Genomic DNA, 17,093 nt, shown 5'->3' on the forward strand with positions numbered 1-17,093 from the left:
ACAGTGCTGCGATGAACATTGGGGTACACATGTTTCTTTCAATTCTGGTTTCCTCGGTGTGTATACCCAGCAGTGGGATTGCTGGGTCATAAGGTAGTTCTATTTCCAGTTTTTTAAGGAATCTCCACACTTTTATCCATAATGGCTGTACTAGTTTGCATTCCCACCAACAGTGTAAGAGGGTTCCCTTTTCTCCACACCCTCTCCAGCGTTTATTGCTTGTAGACTTTTGGATAGCATCCATTCTGACTGGCGTGAAATGGCTTCCCCTAAAGTCAGGAACAAGACAAGGGTGTCCACTTTCATCACTACTATTCGACATAGTTTTGTAAGTTTTGGCCACAGCAATCAGAGCAGAAAAAGAAATAAAAGGAATCCAAATTGGAAAAGAAGAAGTAAAACTCTCACTGTTTGCAGATGACATGATCCTCTACATAGAAAACCCTAAAGACTCCACCAGAAAATTACTAGAGCTAATCAATGAATATAGTAAAGTTGCAGGATGTGAAATCAACACACAGAAATCCCTTGCATCCTATACACTAATAATGAGAATATAGAAAGATAAATTAAGGAAACAATTCCATTCACCATTACAATGAAAAGAATAAAATACTTAGGAATATATCTACCTAAAGAAACTAAAGACCTATACATAGAAAACTATAAAACACTAGTGAAAGAAATCAAAGAGGACACTAATAGATGGAGAAATATACCATGTTCATGGATTGGAAGAATCAATATAGTGAAAATGAGTATACTACCCAAAGCAGTCTATAGATTCAATGCAATCCCTATCAAGCTACCAACAGTATTTTTCACAGAGCTAGAACAAATAATTTCACAATTTGTATGGAAATACAAAAAACCTCGAATAGCCAAAGCAATCTTGAGAAAGAAGAATGGAACTGGAGGGATCAACCTGTCTGACTTCAGGCTCTACTACAAAGCTACAGGCATCAAGACATATGGTACTCACACAAAGACAGAAATATAGATCAATGGAACAAAATAGAAAGCCCAGAGATAAATCCACACACCTATGGGTACCTTATCTTTGACAAAGGTACCTTTGACAAAGGAGGCAAGAATATACAATGGAGAAACGACAATCTCTTTAACAAGTGGTGCTGGGAAAACTGGTCAACCACTTGTAAAAGAATGAAACTACAACACTTTCTAACACCATACACAAAAATAAACTCAAAATGGATTAAAGATCTAAACGTAAGACCAGAAACTATAAAACTTCTAGAGGAGAACATAGGCAAAACACTCTCCAACATACATCACAGCAGGATTCTCTATGACCCACCTCCCAGAATATTGGAAATAAAAGCAAAAATAAACAAATGGGACCTAATTAAAATTAAAAGCTTTTGCACAACAAAGGAAACTATAAGCAAGGTGAAAAGACAGCCTTCTGAATGGGAGAAAATAATACCAAATGAAGCAACTTACAAAGAACTAATCTCAAAAATATACAAGCAACTCCTGCAGCTCAATTCCAGAAAAATAAACAACCCAATCAAAAAATAGCCAATTTTCTCTATGCCAAAATAAGCATAGTCATTAAAAGGACTGCCATTCTGTGATTATCATAGAGTCCTGCCTTACAGAGAGACGCAAGGCTTTGTAAGACAACAAACATCTGAGTTTATAATCTAATATAAATAATAAGCCAGACACATGAGCAAAATTCTATTAAACAGTAAAGGCAAACAGCCACATGCTATCTGGATGAATCACTTGGTGTATAATCAAAAAAGGGAACTAATTTTTTAAACCAGTAATGTAGGATTGCTCTAGTTTAGACTTCGATGTTGATGATAAATGAACAACTGAAGTGGGAATCACCCATTTTGTTCTTCTAGGATGCAGGTCAGAGCACCTTCCTAGAGTCCCTTTTATCTCAATGTGTTCTCTGTATTTCACTTTATTAACGCTTCTGAAATAACCTATTTTGGTATGTACTGCACATTTAGATTTGAACTTGTTTTTCCCCTTTGTATTCAATTTGAACTGTTGGTCTCCCTATGCATCTGTAGTCTCTTGCAAGTTGGGGCCAGGGAAAAAGGGTGAGAGTGAATAAGAATAAATTCACAAATCCCCAAGGACAAACTTCCTTGAACAACTGCAACTAAGAAGCATCATCACCATTTATTAAAAATAGAATGACTGAGTTGGTCACTTTTACTTCTAATATGTTGTTCTCCTCAAATCTTTAGAATGAGATAATGCTTTAATTCCCTCTCTGAGCGTTTTTTTGTTCTTTGGGGTCCCAAGATACGGCTGAATTTATTGGGCTTATATTTATACCACATCACCTCCTTCAATTTCAGATCAGAAGTTCCCTCACAGAGATGTTTTATCACATAAGAGATGATGAGTAGAGCACTTGCCAGGAAATGTCATCTTGTAAAAACTCAAGTCACAGTTACTTCTGGCAATAGTGGACAGATAATGCCCCAGAAAAGACAGATCATTGGAATCCACAGATAAGCCTCAAATCTCATTTCAGTCAAAAAGTTCAAATATTTCCCCACTCCCAACTGACTCTCCTCAGGATTCTTCATAAGCTGCAAAACATTTCTGGCTTGAGATCCAGGATCTTTGTAATTTTTCAAACTTAAAGCTATTTGTTTAGAAGTTTGTAAGAAAACGAACATAAAACACCATTCTTTATCATTAGTAGCCTCTAAAGGTCAGTTTGGTTTACATTGTAGCCACACATCCCATTGCAAACAAATAGGTCCACCACCTTACAGGTGAACCGAGATTTTGCACTAGTCTGTAATCTCATTTACATTAGAAAATACAGTGCGCCATTGGCAGAAGGGGGAAATGCAGAAGTTCAGGGAATTGCTACTCCTTCACCTCCAAGCATTCTTACTAAAGGGAATGAGAGAGAAGGATGGAGTGAGAAGACTGGGGAGAAGCCAAAGGGTACTGATGTTTACAGAAAGGGATGAAGAGGGTTGAAGAAGATGAAGAAGCAGTGAGGGGGTGAGAGAGAAATGCCACACAGGATGCCCTGGTAGGTTCAGTGTCTGGACTATGGGGGCTGAGGGGTGGGGGTGTGGATCCATGCTCTTTGCCACACCCAGATCTCAAAGTCCCTGCCCACCCTGAGACTGTCCTGGATTTTGGGACTTCCCTCCCGTACACCCAACTCCAGAGTATAAGTTCAAGAATCAAAGATCAAAAATGTGCCCCCTACTCCATTCCTGCCAGTTTTAACTATCTGCATCTTCCACACCTGCAGGTAGGTCCATACTTGGAGACAGTTTGAGTTTTAGTTCATAAATCTCAGGTTCTACACAACACTTCTTTCTCTCCGCTGGCATCCCTATCTGTGCCCTTGGATACTGGCCCTCATCTTCTCAAACTTTACTGCACTTGACTATCAGCTCCCACAGTTAAGAAGGAACCCAGAACCCTAATATCTAACACACCTATAGTCTTAACTGCTTCTGGTAAACCCTCCCCAATTACTTCACATATCATATGCAGACATGGATCTAAAATAGTGACTAGAATGTAATAAATGCCCAATAAATATGAAATGATGAGCAAAGTGAACTAATACTTGGTTATATATTTAAAGAAACATATGGAAAATATGAACATTGAGAAGGAATTCATACATTGACTCAATTTAAGATTTTAGAAACACTGGCACCTCATCAATGACTCATTTTACCATGACATTTACAATGCTGTGGATCTTTCTTAGATGGCATATAATCACATAACAGCTAGAAGTGAAGGAAGTGTCTTCACAGATAACTGTCACACTGGCATGAAGAATGAGGACAGTAATTGGTAACACAGTCTTCAAGAAGGGATGCATGCTGTCTTAAGAATTTCCTAGATGTTATTATACCATATGGTGTCACCAACTTTCTGCTTTTCTCATTTTATGTAAACCTGAGACTAAACTGGTTAATAAACCAAGAGATCCTAACATAGCATCAAGAGCAGAACTACTTCCTTCTAATTTCCTTTCCTAGTTCCATGTTCTTCTATATGGCATCACTTTGGGTTCACGTGTTACTACGCTTCCCTACATTTCTTTAACCATGACTTCTGGACAGAGATGAATCTATCCATCAAATCAAGGAGGACCAAAAGACTGAAAATGAGCTGATCCCATTACACCCCTTAGGCACTTCCAACTTACAGGCTTCCCGGAGTTTCTCTTTGTCGTAGTGGAATCCTTCATAGTCTTGTAAACTGATTTTGTTCACCCGGATCCTCAGACGGTCTGGAACAGACTGGGGACTGCAAAACAAGAACCAAGAGGTCAGAAATCAAGGAGAGCACAGAACTGAGAGTCATAGCCCCTTGCTGGACTAAAGGCAATACTGACTCTTTCTGCTAAGAAAAAGAGTCAATACTCAAACCAGAATCATGGGTTCTTGACCAGAATACAGCAATTATCTGGAGAACACCTCTCTGGAAACCTCAGGTTTCTGGAATTTAGGTAATAACATGGGAATGAGCAGAAAATGCTTCTGGAGCCTACTCATTTTTGTTGTTTTTTTTTTTTTTACTAGTAACTTATTAAAAACTCCAATAATATCATGTGTTCAGTTCCACAATAAATCAGATGTAGCTAATCTGAAATGGTGAGAAGTGGTGTAGAGCTGGAAAGAACTGCTTTAGCAGATATGCCCAGAATGGCTTGGCTCTGAGAAGAGACAGAAAAACATGAAAAGCAGACCAACAAGCCAGAAAGCACAGGACTGAAAAAGAAATGGCTCTGCACACCTCAAACTCCCTGAGAACATTTCTCAGTCAAAGCAAACTACAAATAAATGTTGCCCGTGATGATGCCACTGAGCACCCCCAAATGGAGAAAAAGTGTTAAAATAAGTACAAAATACATTCTTTAGGAAGAGACTGAAGTATTTCATTCATTTTAAAAGAATTCAACCCAAACTGGCTCAGGATAGATAATGAACAATTAAAAGGGAGTCATACCAAACTTTCTAAAGCATCCTATTTACCCTCAGAATGTTTTTACCTGGATTCCTTGGGTGTTTTTAACTCAGATTTTCAAAATGGTTTAATCATGGGCATCAGTTTAGTGAAATAATTTGATCTACATCATCACCACTATGAAATAGTACATTTCTCTGATAAATTAGTATGACACAATCCCACTTGTCTTTATGGCTTCTGCTATCTTGTATTATGGGATGAAATTTCCCATTGACTAAAGCAGAAAGAAGAGCATTAGTCCTCAATTCACTTCAGGAAGGGAGGGACAGGAAGGAGACGAAGAAAGGAAGGAAAATATAGACAGAAAGAAAAAAGGAAGGAAAGAAGAGAGGAGGAAGGAGAGGGAGAGGGAAGAAGGAGGAAAAAGATGGATGGAAGGACAGAGTGATACTTTTAAAATATTGTCGGATACCTCCACCCCTGCCTCACACACACCACACACACACATGCACCCACGCATACACAATTTCACTGAAAGAAGGAGAAATAATTTCATTCTCTTGTCTAAAAATTCCTTTTAGGGCAAAGTATAATAACTCCCTCCATACAGATTCCAACTTAACGAGTACTCATGAATAAAACTGACATGAATATTTAAGTTGGGATGGGAGATGTAGTTTGAAGCACACTTGAGAATATGCAGAACAGACCTTTTGTATCACGCATCCCTATGCCACCATTTACAGAGAGGGCGCCTGAGGTTCAGAAACATGAAGTGAGTTAAGGTCACAGAGCTACTGAGTGACAGAGCTGGGAGCAGAGTCTTGGATTCTTTACTCATCCCTTTTATGCTCATTCTATTATATGTGGCCAAGGATCCCAAAGATTGACAGCAAAGCCCTAGAGCCTGGATTAGCAGAGTCAGATGATCCCTATGTGGTGCTCAGACTCTTGTTAATGAATAATCAGCAGTGGGGTGGTTAACTAAACTGTTGGTACAAACAGGAGAATGCAGGACAAATAATACAAATGAGCATCTTCATTTAGAAGAAAGTCTGACTACAACATATTGTTAAGTGAAAAAAAAAAAAGTCATGGAAACTTACATATGGCATAATCTCTTCCATGTGAAATATTGAATTCAGGGTTTTACAGAGAAGGATCTGAAGAAAAGGTTCAATAGGCTGTCTGAGATGGTTACCTCTACCTGGTGGGATTTGGGGATTATTTTTTACTCAGTTTTATCATTTTTAGAAAAATAATATTAATATAATTATTTTAAAAGTGCATTAATATGTAAATAGATGGTAGTTCAAGGCATGAGTAAAAGGAAGGATTATATCAATGTTAGGTGTTAGTGTTAAGTAGATAGGAAAGAATCAACAGAGTGACCACACAATGTTCGCACCAAATGCTCATTTTGAAATTAAGAGTAGCCTGATCTTTCTTTTTTTGGCTTCACGACACAGCATATAAGATCTTAGTTCCTCGACCAGCGATCAAACCCGTGCCCCTGCAGTGGAAACGTCGAATCCTAACCACTGGACCATCAGGGAAGTCCTACGAGGGGCTTGATCTTTTTAATGTCAAGTTCACCTTAATGAACTGCAAAGATTATAGTTAGTGAGTATTCAGCAGATAAGAGGGAAGATGGAAGCATAGTATATGGCGGCTCAACAGACTCTGTAACAGGAGAAGAGAGAGGGCAGAGGTTGAAGAGTTCCATCAAAAAGTTTTTTGAGACAGTGCTTTTGGGGGCTCTAGTGGCAGTAAGCTCCAGTCCTCTCCAATGGTCTGAGATGTTGAGTCAAGAGCTGGGCCACCACAACAGCTGCAGAGCAGGAAATGGGATGCAGAGAGGAACTGTGGAGCAGTCCCGCAGCCCTCCTCCGGGGGATTCCCCATGCACTAACCAGTGTGAGCCACCTTTCTCAAACCCATCGGTATCTGCTCTCTGCCCACACACTTCTGCCTCCCAAGTTCTCATCCAAACCCACTGATTCCCACCACACACTACTGTCCCACCAATCTTATGGAACTTTCCAGATCCCAAACGAATTCTCAAATATTATCTCACTTCATCTCCAGAATGGAGACCTCCACCAACCACTGGACATGCTGTTTTTCCCATTTCCTACACGTTCGCTCTCCTACTATCATCTCCCATCTTCTCTCAGCACCCACAACACCTCCCACCTTTCCAACAGCAGCAGCCTCTTAACTGGGGTACCTGGCTTAACTCCAGCCTCTGACTAGGGTTCCTGGAGTCTGGGCTGCTATCAAATAGTGCCCCAGATCAGGTCAAATGTTCATCAACAGAGGAATGGATAAAGAAGGTGTGGTAGATATATACAACATTACTCAGCCATAAAAAGGAACAAAATTGGGTAATTTGTAAAGACCTAGAAACTATCACACAGAGTGAAATCAGAGAAAAACAAATATCCTATATTAATACATATATGTAGAATCTGAAAAAAAATGGTATAAATGATCTTATTTACAAAGCAGAAATAGAGAGACAGATGTAGAGAATAAATGCATGGATACCAAGTGGGAAAGAGGGTGGGTGGGTAAAATTGAGAGATTGGAATTGACATATATACTGTATTGATACTATGTATAAAATAGGACACCAATGAGAATATATTGTATAGCACAGGGAATGCTACCTAATATTCTGTGGTGACCTAAATGGGAAAGAAATTCAAAAAGAGGGGATATATACACACACACATAAATATATATATATATATATATATATATATATATATATATATATATATATATATATCAGTTCAGTTCAGTTCAGTCGCTCAGTCGTGTCCAACTCTACACATACATACATGTATAGCTGATTACTTTGTTATACAGTGAAAACTAATATAACATTTTTTTCAACAGAGTAGAGATGGGAGACAGCTCAACCGAGTGGTTAAGAGCTCAGACCCCAACTTAGGCTGACTGGCTCAGAAGTCAAGTTCCAGTTACCAGTCAATCGGGAAACTGTGCTTCAGCTTCCTCGTGGGAAAGGTGGGGATAACAATGTATTCACCTCACAGGGGTGTTAAGAGAACTGGTGGATCAATAAATACAGGCGATGTGCTTAGAAAAATGTCTGGCACATTATAAGTGTATCCTATAAGCTCTTATCGGTCTAATGGTGATTCTGAAGCTTGTTCTTTCAGCTGAGGTTCTGCCTAATAAACACGAGCGCCTGCTGCTGACAAGCACAAAACGGAGACCCGGGCACACAAAGGAACTCCCCAGACACTTCTAACACGCTGCCGGGCTTCCTCGGGGGCAAACTGTTTAGCCTGGCTGGTGTCATGACTGTCCCGGATCTTCTCGCACTTGGTATTTTACAGGCCAAGTGATAACGTGAAAACAAACGACTAGAACACAGGGGGAGAAACGTGCACAGAGATGAAATGAAAGTCAAGTAATTCAAATACGTCCTTTGACGTCAAAATATATCGTGTCCCGTTAACGGCTGACCGGAGGTGGAAGATGACAAAGCTGTTCCTTGGACTCTGGGGAACAGCATTGCCATTAGTTTTCTAAAATTAAAGTTTGCCAAGAAAGTTGGTAGAGCATAGACGAGACTAACAACCTGGTAAAAATGGATGTGCCAACATCTGCCTGAAGTTCCTCCAGGACTAATGTAAGCTCTGTATCAGGGGTTCCAAACCTGACTTCCAAGGAACCCCTCAAGGTCCCTGCAAAGGACTCAGCAAGCATTGAACGTCCTTTAAAATGGGGACAATGGCCTCAGGCTATTGCCTTCTTGCTGATTTCCTCTGAAACATCAAGAATGAGCTCCTTGTGTAGACTGGAAGTTGATGCTCTGAACTTAAGTCACAAATATCCTCATTATGACTTTCTCAACAACCATAATGAGAGCACCTCTTGCTAAAGTCACCAATAGGGGCCTCCAAGAACTCCAGACCACACCTTCCCCCTCCACCTGCACACATCCAGTACCCTGAGATGCTGGGGAGAGGGGTGGGGAGAGGTGGACTGCCATGAAGACAGCTCCCTGAACACAACTTGCATCTCATTCTCATCGCTATCTGCTCTCCTGCAGTTCCTGTCAATAGATTTTTTAAACGGTCTCTTCAAAAACTTACAATCCTTAAGGGTTAAATTCCTCCCTTGTGTCTCCAAGCTTCTTCATCCTCTCAATCAATTTCCTTATGACCCTCTGTCTCTCTCAGGCTGGTAACAGACTCCTCTCATCCCAACCTCCTATGTACAGACACCCCTCGTGGACAGAAGGGATGAGCTGGGTGCTTCTGTTCCCACTTCCAGACAACTGACATCATATAATCCCATCTTCTCATTTGGAACAGGAATCACCTGAGAGTTGTACCACTTAATATTAAGACAATAAAGCGTAGTCCATAAAGGAGGACATGGAGTCAGAAAAATCTTAGCTCCAATATGAACTCTGGCAATTAGTACACATTTGACATTGAGAGCTCTGAAGTTATCTTCTCTAAACCATTTTCTAATCTAAAAATGAGCACTGAATGAGGAGCTGTGTGTAAGACAGCACATTCCTGGTAAATAAGTATTCAACATAATGTTTCACTGTTGTTTTGTTATGAGCGACTGAACTGAACTGAACTGAATGCTCCTTCAATTTCCACAGGCCTTTTTCTCTTTTTAATTTAGTCCTGAATAATAATATCACAGAAGAAACCAGAGTCATAACTCTAAATAGTAGTTAGTAGGTCGCTAACCTAAAGGAAATCAATCCTAAATATTCATTGGAAGGACTGATGCTGAAGCTGAAACTCCAATACTTTGCCTACCTGATGTGAAGAGCTGAGTCATTTGAAAAGACCCTGATGCTGGGAAAGATTGAGGGCAGGAGGAGAAGGGGACGACAGAGGATGAGATGGTTGGATGGCATCACCAACTCAATGGACATGGGTTTGGGTGGACTCTGGGAGTTGGTGATGGACAGGGAGGCCTGGTGTGCTGCAGTTCATGGGGTCGCAAAGAGTCGGACATGACTGAGTGACTGAACTGAACTGAACTGCACTGAACCCGGAGAAGGCAATGGCAACCCCTCCAGTACTCCTGCCTGGAAAATCCCATGGATGGAGGAGCCTGGTAGGCTACGGTCCGTGGGATCGGGAAGAGTTGGACACGACTGAGCAACTTCACTTTCACTTTTCATTTTCATGCACTGGAGAAGGAAATGGCAACCCACTCCAGCATTCTTGCCTGGAGAATCCCAGGGACAGAGGAGCCTGTTGGGCTGCCGTCTATGAGGTTGCACATAGTTGGACATGACTGAAGCAACTTAGCAGCAGCAGTAGCAGATCTCTAACCTTTGCAGGGTGCAAGTCTGTTGGTGCAGGTTGGGAGACAGGGTTCATCAGAGTTACAAGCTCATCTGCTGGATGAGAATGCAAGTGGGGACTGTGAATGTTTGCAAGATATTCTACTAAAAGATAGTAAGGATATAAATCCTAATTCACATTACAAAGGACAACCTTAAAGCTGTAAAATGATTCTATATTTTGTACCTTGCAATGTCCTGTTTCAACATTTCTTAAACGGTTCATGTGGACAGAGGAGCCTGGTGGGCCACAGTCCATAGGGTCACAAAGGGTTGGACACAACTGAAGCAACTTAGCACACACATACACATGACTCACTCAAGGGCCCAGTTAAATTTTATTTCATCACAGAAACCAATGAGTCTACATAGTGTGTGGTTTACGGGTAGCAGTATAATGACCTATAATTTAACTGGGCCTATTTTACTCATGTATAAAGAGTTTTCGTTTGCAAGGCAGAAAAGCATCACAGCTCTGCCTGCCTTTCTGTCCTGAAGCCTGATTTAATAATGAGGAGGAGGAGGAGGAGGGGAGGAAGAGGAGAAGGGAGGACAGAGAAGAGGAAGGAGGAGCGGGAGAAGTAGCAGTAGTGACAGTAGTAGTGTGCACGCGCTAAGTGGCTCAGTTGCGGTAGTGGTAGTGGGAGTCGCTCAGTCGTGTCCAACTCTTTGCAACCCCGTGGCCTGTAGCCCACCAGGCTTCTCTGTCCATGAGATTCTCCAAGCAAGAATACTGCAGTGGGATGCCATGCCCTCCTCCAGGGGATCGTCCTGATTGAGGGATTGAACGCATGTCTCTTGCATCTCCGGCATTGGCAGGCGTGTTCTTTACCACTAGGGCAGAGAATCCCAGGGACAGAGGAGCCTAATGGGCTGCCGTCTATGGGATCGCACAGTCAGAAATGAATAAAGCGACTTAGCAGCAGCAGCAGCAGCAGCAGTAGCAGCAGCCACCTGGGAAGCCATAGCAGATGATTTAATTTCTTTCAAGAAAAGTAAATGTGAGATTCTATTCAGTCATAACATAGATAGGACAAAGGATGTTTTAAACTAATCTTTGACAGAATCCTGGAGAAGGAAAAGGCAACCTACTCCAGTATTCTTGCCTGGAAAATCCCATGGATGGAGAAGCCTGGTTACAGTCCATAGGGTTGCAAAGAGTCAGACACAACTGAGCGACTTCACTTTCACTTTTCACTTTAACAGAATCCATTTGAATCGGCTCAGCTCTTGTTTGATGAATGGACTTTGATTAAGATATTAACTTCCAGTGTGAATTCTTGACATGAAAAACTATTTCTTCCTCCCCGTGGCGGCTCCAGCACCAAAAATAGAGTCAGTCTCTGTTGTTTACAATACCTGATTTTAAACAAATAAATGAGTGAAACGCAAGAAACTCAAATCCTTCTGGGACTCTGAACAGCCCTGAGGCTTAAGCACAGTTTGAAATCAGACCATCTGTGAGATGCTCACTCCAGAATTTTGTCTTCGGAAGCCCCAGGCAAACCCTGCTTTGGCTGTCCATGACTGTCATTGGCTTTCTAGATTTGGAGGTAAATCCATGCTGGGTTATGCTTTCCCACTCCCTCATATCTTACTTCTAGTGGGATCTACACAAACCAAGAGGGCAGAACACACAAATAAAGAGAATGTCCCCACCAGAAAGGCACATAAACCACTTCAAGACTACTTGTTCTTTAAATAATGGTGAACCAGAAGCATTCACTACCACATCCTCTTATTGTCTATCAAGCTGGGCCTGATTTAAATATACTCAATGACCTTGCCTTTAGCCACTTCCTAGAATTTGCCTGTTTATCTGAGACCATATCGAAACCATGACTGATAATAACTTATCCAAGTGGGCCTCTGTACATTGAGCAGTAAAACCAAATCAAGTCAAAGCTTCTGAAGAGAGATTTAAAATGGACTTTTGACACCTGCCGAGTTCAGAGAGAGCTCTAATAATTCAGTTGTCTCCAGCCTAGAGCACAGAACAATAAGTCAGGACTGGGAAATAAATTGTGAAAGGCTCTTTGAATTTGGAACCAAGGATAAACCAAAATCACATTAGCAGCAATCATGACTTCCTGCTGTCTGACATGTTTTTCTGGAGAAAGTCCCTTTATAGGCTGTTAATTCTTTTTTGATAGGAGTTGACTAAGTTCTTGGCTCCTTAAGACATCCATTTGTGAGGTGGCTCATATAACATGTCATAGCTTACAAATTATTTGAGACAGCTAGCCTTCCAGATCCCAACAAGATAATGAAATTAAAGCATTATGGGGTTGGGAGAGATGTTAGATGTCATCTAATTCAATATTTGGTTTAGACTGCTGTAAGCCTTTGTCAATTCTTCCTAAAGAATATAAACCTCTCTCCAGGTTTCTGTTTATTGACCTTTCCTATACTATTTGGGTCAGAATTGGATATTAAGTCACTGAGGTAATCAGCCACTGGCACTAATGGCAAAGATATGTAAACTTTAAGCATGAAAGCTAGACACACATCAAGGAAATGTGCGCTGCCTTCATGGCAAACACACTACAAATAGGCGACAAGTACCAAAGATCAAAGCGCTTTTATGCCACTGGTTGAAACAAAACTTCATTTTAAAATTTTCTTGATATCTTCAAATGCACATTTTCATGCTTCCACTGAAACTGTAATACATTTCTAAGCTTCTGAAATTGTAATCAGTGGATATGCAATAGAGTAAAATTAGCATTATTAGGTTCCTGGCATTTTAAAGAGAAGAGAACAAACTCGTAGCGGTTTTAGTCCGTGGCATTGCAAAGCATCTAGACCAGTACAGCGGTTTCATCATTTCTGCGGAAAGGAAAAAGAAACAGGCCAACAGCTTTGATCAGTATATCAGATTCTCCTCACCACCCATTTGCTTTGGAGGCAGTGATTGCCACAGATGCTAAGGACTCTAATTAGGACTCAGTCACCTAATGCTGAGATTTCATGTGGAACCACTGCACATAAACTTAATGTTACAACTTCTGGGTACCAGAGACACAGATTTATTTTTTTAAGTCATAAATGCTCAAACTCTCCTCTCCATAAGATCACACAGTCTCCTCACTTTCTCCTTTCCCTTTGTTCATGCATTTTAAATTCCCTTCTAACCTCTCACCCTAATTCTCCCTTCGGCAGCATTTCACTCTGTGGTTAACTTTCTGTTCCTTGAAGCTCTTTGCTCTTGGATTTCAATAGAAAAAACTCTGCTGGTTTCCCAAGTAAATGTCTGCCTGCTCCTTCTCCCTCCTCTAAATGTCTTCCAAATACATACGCTTCTGGTGTGTGTGTGTGTGTGCGTGCTCAGTTGTGTCCAACTCTTTGCAGCACCACAGACTGTAGCCCTCCAGATTCCTCTGTCCATGGACTTTTTCAAGCAAGAACACTGGAGTGGGTTGCCACTTCTTACTCCAGGGGATTTTCCTGACCCAGGGATGGAACCCACATCTCTTGTGCCTCCTGCATTTGCAAGCAGATTCTTTACTGCTAGCACCGTCTGGGAAGCCTCCTATGCTTCTCTGTGCTGGGCTTAGTCACCAGTCATGTCAGACTCTTTTCAACCACATAGACTGTAGCCCACCAGGCTCCTCTGTCCATGGGGATTCTCCAGGCAAGAATACAGGAATGGGTTGCCATACCTCCTCCAGGGGATCTTCCCAACACAGGGATCGAACCCAGGTCTCCTTCACTGCAGGTAGATTCTTTACCAGCTGAGCTCTCTGAAAATGAAAGTTGCTCAGTTGTGTATGACTCTTTGTGACTCCATGGACTACTGGAGTGGATAGCCTTTCCCTTCTCCAGGGGATATTCCCAATCCAGGGATCGAACCCAGGTCTCCCACATTGTAGGTGGATTCTTTACCAGCTGAGCCACCAGGGAAACTCAAGAATACTGGACTGGGTAGCCTGTCCCTTCTCCAGGGGAACTTCCCCACCCAGGAATTGAACCAGGGTCTCCTGCAGTACAGGCAGATTCTTCACCAGCTGAGCGCTCTACCCCTTCACTGAAACCCTCACAGACCAAGACCAGACTCCTATCATCCTGCGACTAGACTACGTATGCTCTTGTACCCATTCACGCCCTTATCACACCGCACAGGCAGCAGTTAGTATAAAATGTCAATGTGATCATGATATGATGGTTTTGTTACCTTCCCTTGTACGCTGTACAAAATAAATAAGCTAAAAGGATATACTGCAGAGCATAGGGAATACAGCCAATAATTTATAATAACTACAAATGGAAAAAATCTATAAAAATTCTGCATCACTACACTGTACACCTGAAGTGAATATAATACTGTAAATCTCAATAAAAAAAGAACAGAATGCCCAGCTCTCTCTATATATCTAACTTTACATCTCTCACAGTATGTATTAAATATGAGGCTTTCAACACCTAAGTTACTGCTTCTCATCTAGACTCGCTAATTTTGCAATGAGAAACAAGATTTTTCACGGTTAACAGACTATGTTATTCATTCCACCAAATCATGTGTGATGCATATGATGCATTTTTGTCCAGAATGGGGACCACTCAACAGAATTTGGTTCAAAGGAAAAATCAGTTCCCATTACTACATCCAAACAGGAAATAATTGCAGTGCTCACGTTTCTCATCATTGCTGTGCTCTCCTCATGCATGGAGTTGATTCTCTGGCTGCCTCTGGTTAATACCAGCAGAGAATTTCTACTTGTGATAAGACACCATCTACAGAGGTAAGAACTATGAAAGTGGAATCTCCTTCCCTGGTATTTGCTGAACTGGCAAACAGGGATGACAACCTTTGGGGGGAAAATGTCTATAGGAGTTTTAGAACTTAAGTTCCCACTTACACTCTTTTTATACTATTTTATGCTTAAAAATATGGAAGTATATGAAGAGGAGAAAACTATCACCATGAAAGGCAAAGAAAACAAATATCGCAGAAAATAAAGAGGGGTTTAGGATGGGGAACACATATACACCCGTGGCTTATTCATGTCAATGGCAAAAAACACTACAATATCAGCCTCCAATTAAAATAAATTAATTAATTAAAAAAAAGAGGGATGGAAATCAAGAGAGAGAGAGGGAACATACATTTTCGTAGAACTCTATAAATTCAAATGGCTGGGATGAAGAACAGCTTGTAACAGGAAGTAAAGAACTCAATCCATCTCATCATGCCCAGCCAAAAGCATTTACACTTTATGAAATAATTCCATGTAATGAAGGTCTTGTATTTAAAAGTGACTAAAGGTTCTATCATAAAACGCTAATCTGAGCTACTCTGAGTACCCTAGCCTTCAAAAGCATACAGAATTATTTTGCTCTTCTGATTGTAGAGGACCAATAATCACTATCTCCAATGAAGTAAGGAATCACTGGGCTTGAACCAGTGAGCCTGAGCCACACTAAAACAATGTTACTCCCAGGTCATTTAAATGGCTTCAGATCGCATGTGCTCCAACAGGAAGAATTTCTCTTTTTACTTCAGGTTTCAACGTTGATATAGCAAACGAAGAAAACCTTACACGTATCTGCTATTTAAATGGCAAAAATCTTCCCTTGGGTTTGTAATCACCAACTGTTGTTCATGTCCTGCTCTTATTTGTAACTGATGAGAAAGCAGACTTTCTTTCCTAGAAAATAGTGTGGAGTAAGGAATGGGAGTTGAGTAGTTCAGAAAGTATCATTTCACAGAAGAAAACATTTCTAGCCTTTCACAAATATCCTGAAAGACACTGAAAGCAGGCTTAAAGCCTAACATATTTGGTCATCCTCTAGTAACTAAGCACTCTGGTGATTCAGGTGGAGGTATCTGAGTGGGTGTCTGTGTAACATCAAAACAACTTTTTACCAAAAAGAAAAAAATCCTAGCATGTTTATAATTTAAATATTTTATATTTAATATTTAACATTTAATTCACCTAAAAACTATAGAAAAAGAACAAGAATTTAAAACTGTTTATAAAGGGAAAAAAGCAATGGCCAAAAATGCATAAAGCAAAAATGGAGTGAAAATAAACATAACCATCTACTGTGGTGGAGAAATGTAACTCTAATTAATTTGAGGAAGGGTTGGCTACATGAATTACAAGATGTGTTCTTATTGAAAAGTTATCATGCAAACTGTGTGGAATGAGCTCTGTATCCCTAGAAAACAGGCTCAGTAAGGAGAGGATTCCATGTTTTGTTTCATATCAAGAAAATAAAAAGTATTAGCCTTACAACAAATGGCATTGCCTAAGAAACACTTCCTTTAATGGTTTTAGCCTTCTATAAAAACATCCATGACATACATTTTCTTAAGATCTGGATATCAGAGAAAGGATGTTTGCAAAGTCATTTTTTTTTAATAGGTAGTATTTCACTGTGCTACGTTTTGACTCATTTTTCCCCCAGGTCGACTATGGCTTCCCAAAGTCTGCAATACTCACTCAGCGGGGCTGCACTGGGCTCAGGAGAGAGACATGGCTTCATAACCCTTCTATCCATCAAGCTACAGCTGGTGGAAAGCTAAGCCCCCAACTTGTGACACAGATGGGTCCCCACTCCCCCGTGTGTCCTCGTCAGAAATCCAAGAAGAAAGAATTGGAAAATCCTTAAAATCCAACTCTCCAACCCAGCAAATTCAGCCAACTAGGAAGAAACTTTTCACCACCTTTCTCTAATTTCTAATCCAACGACTAAAGAAATTTTTTTCTTGGAATCATTTTTCCTGATGGCATAAGAACAGACAGACTAAAGATGTATTGCTAGAACAGAACTTGAAAAGGTCACA

The 17,093-nt window shown here is 40.7% G+C and overlaps 1 protein-coding gene across 2 annotated transcripts in view; it reads right to left on the reverse strand.

Moving 5' to 3' along the window:
- DGKI (diacylglycerol kinase iota) overlaps nt 1-17,093 on the reverse strand; it is a 513,531-nt gene that overhangs the window by 137,027 nt on the left and 359,411 nt on the right. For both annotated transcript variants that reach the window (XM_070788214.1, XM_070788213.1), the window contains exon 22: nt 4,187-4,287. In XM_070788214.1, the coding sequence (XP_070644315.1) occupies nt 4,187-4,287 (101 nt within the window). The remainder of the gene's footprint in view (nt 1-4,186; nt 4,288-17,093) is intronic.

Source organism: Bos indicus, chromosome 4 (assembly GCF_029378745.1).
Source record: "Bos indicus isolate NIAB-ARS_2022 breed Sahiwal x Tharparkar chromosome 4, NIAB-ARS_B.indTharparkar_mat_pri_1.0, whole genome shotgun sequence".
Taxonomy (NCBI): domain Eukaryota; kingdom Metazoa; phylum Chordata; class Mammalia; order Artiodactyla; family Bovidae; genus Bos; species Bos indicus.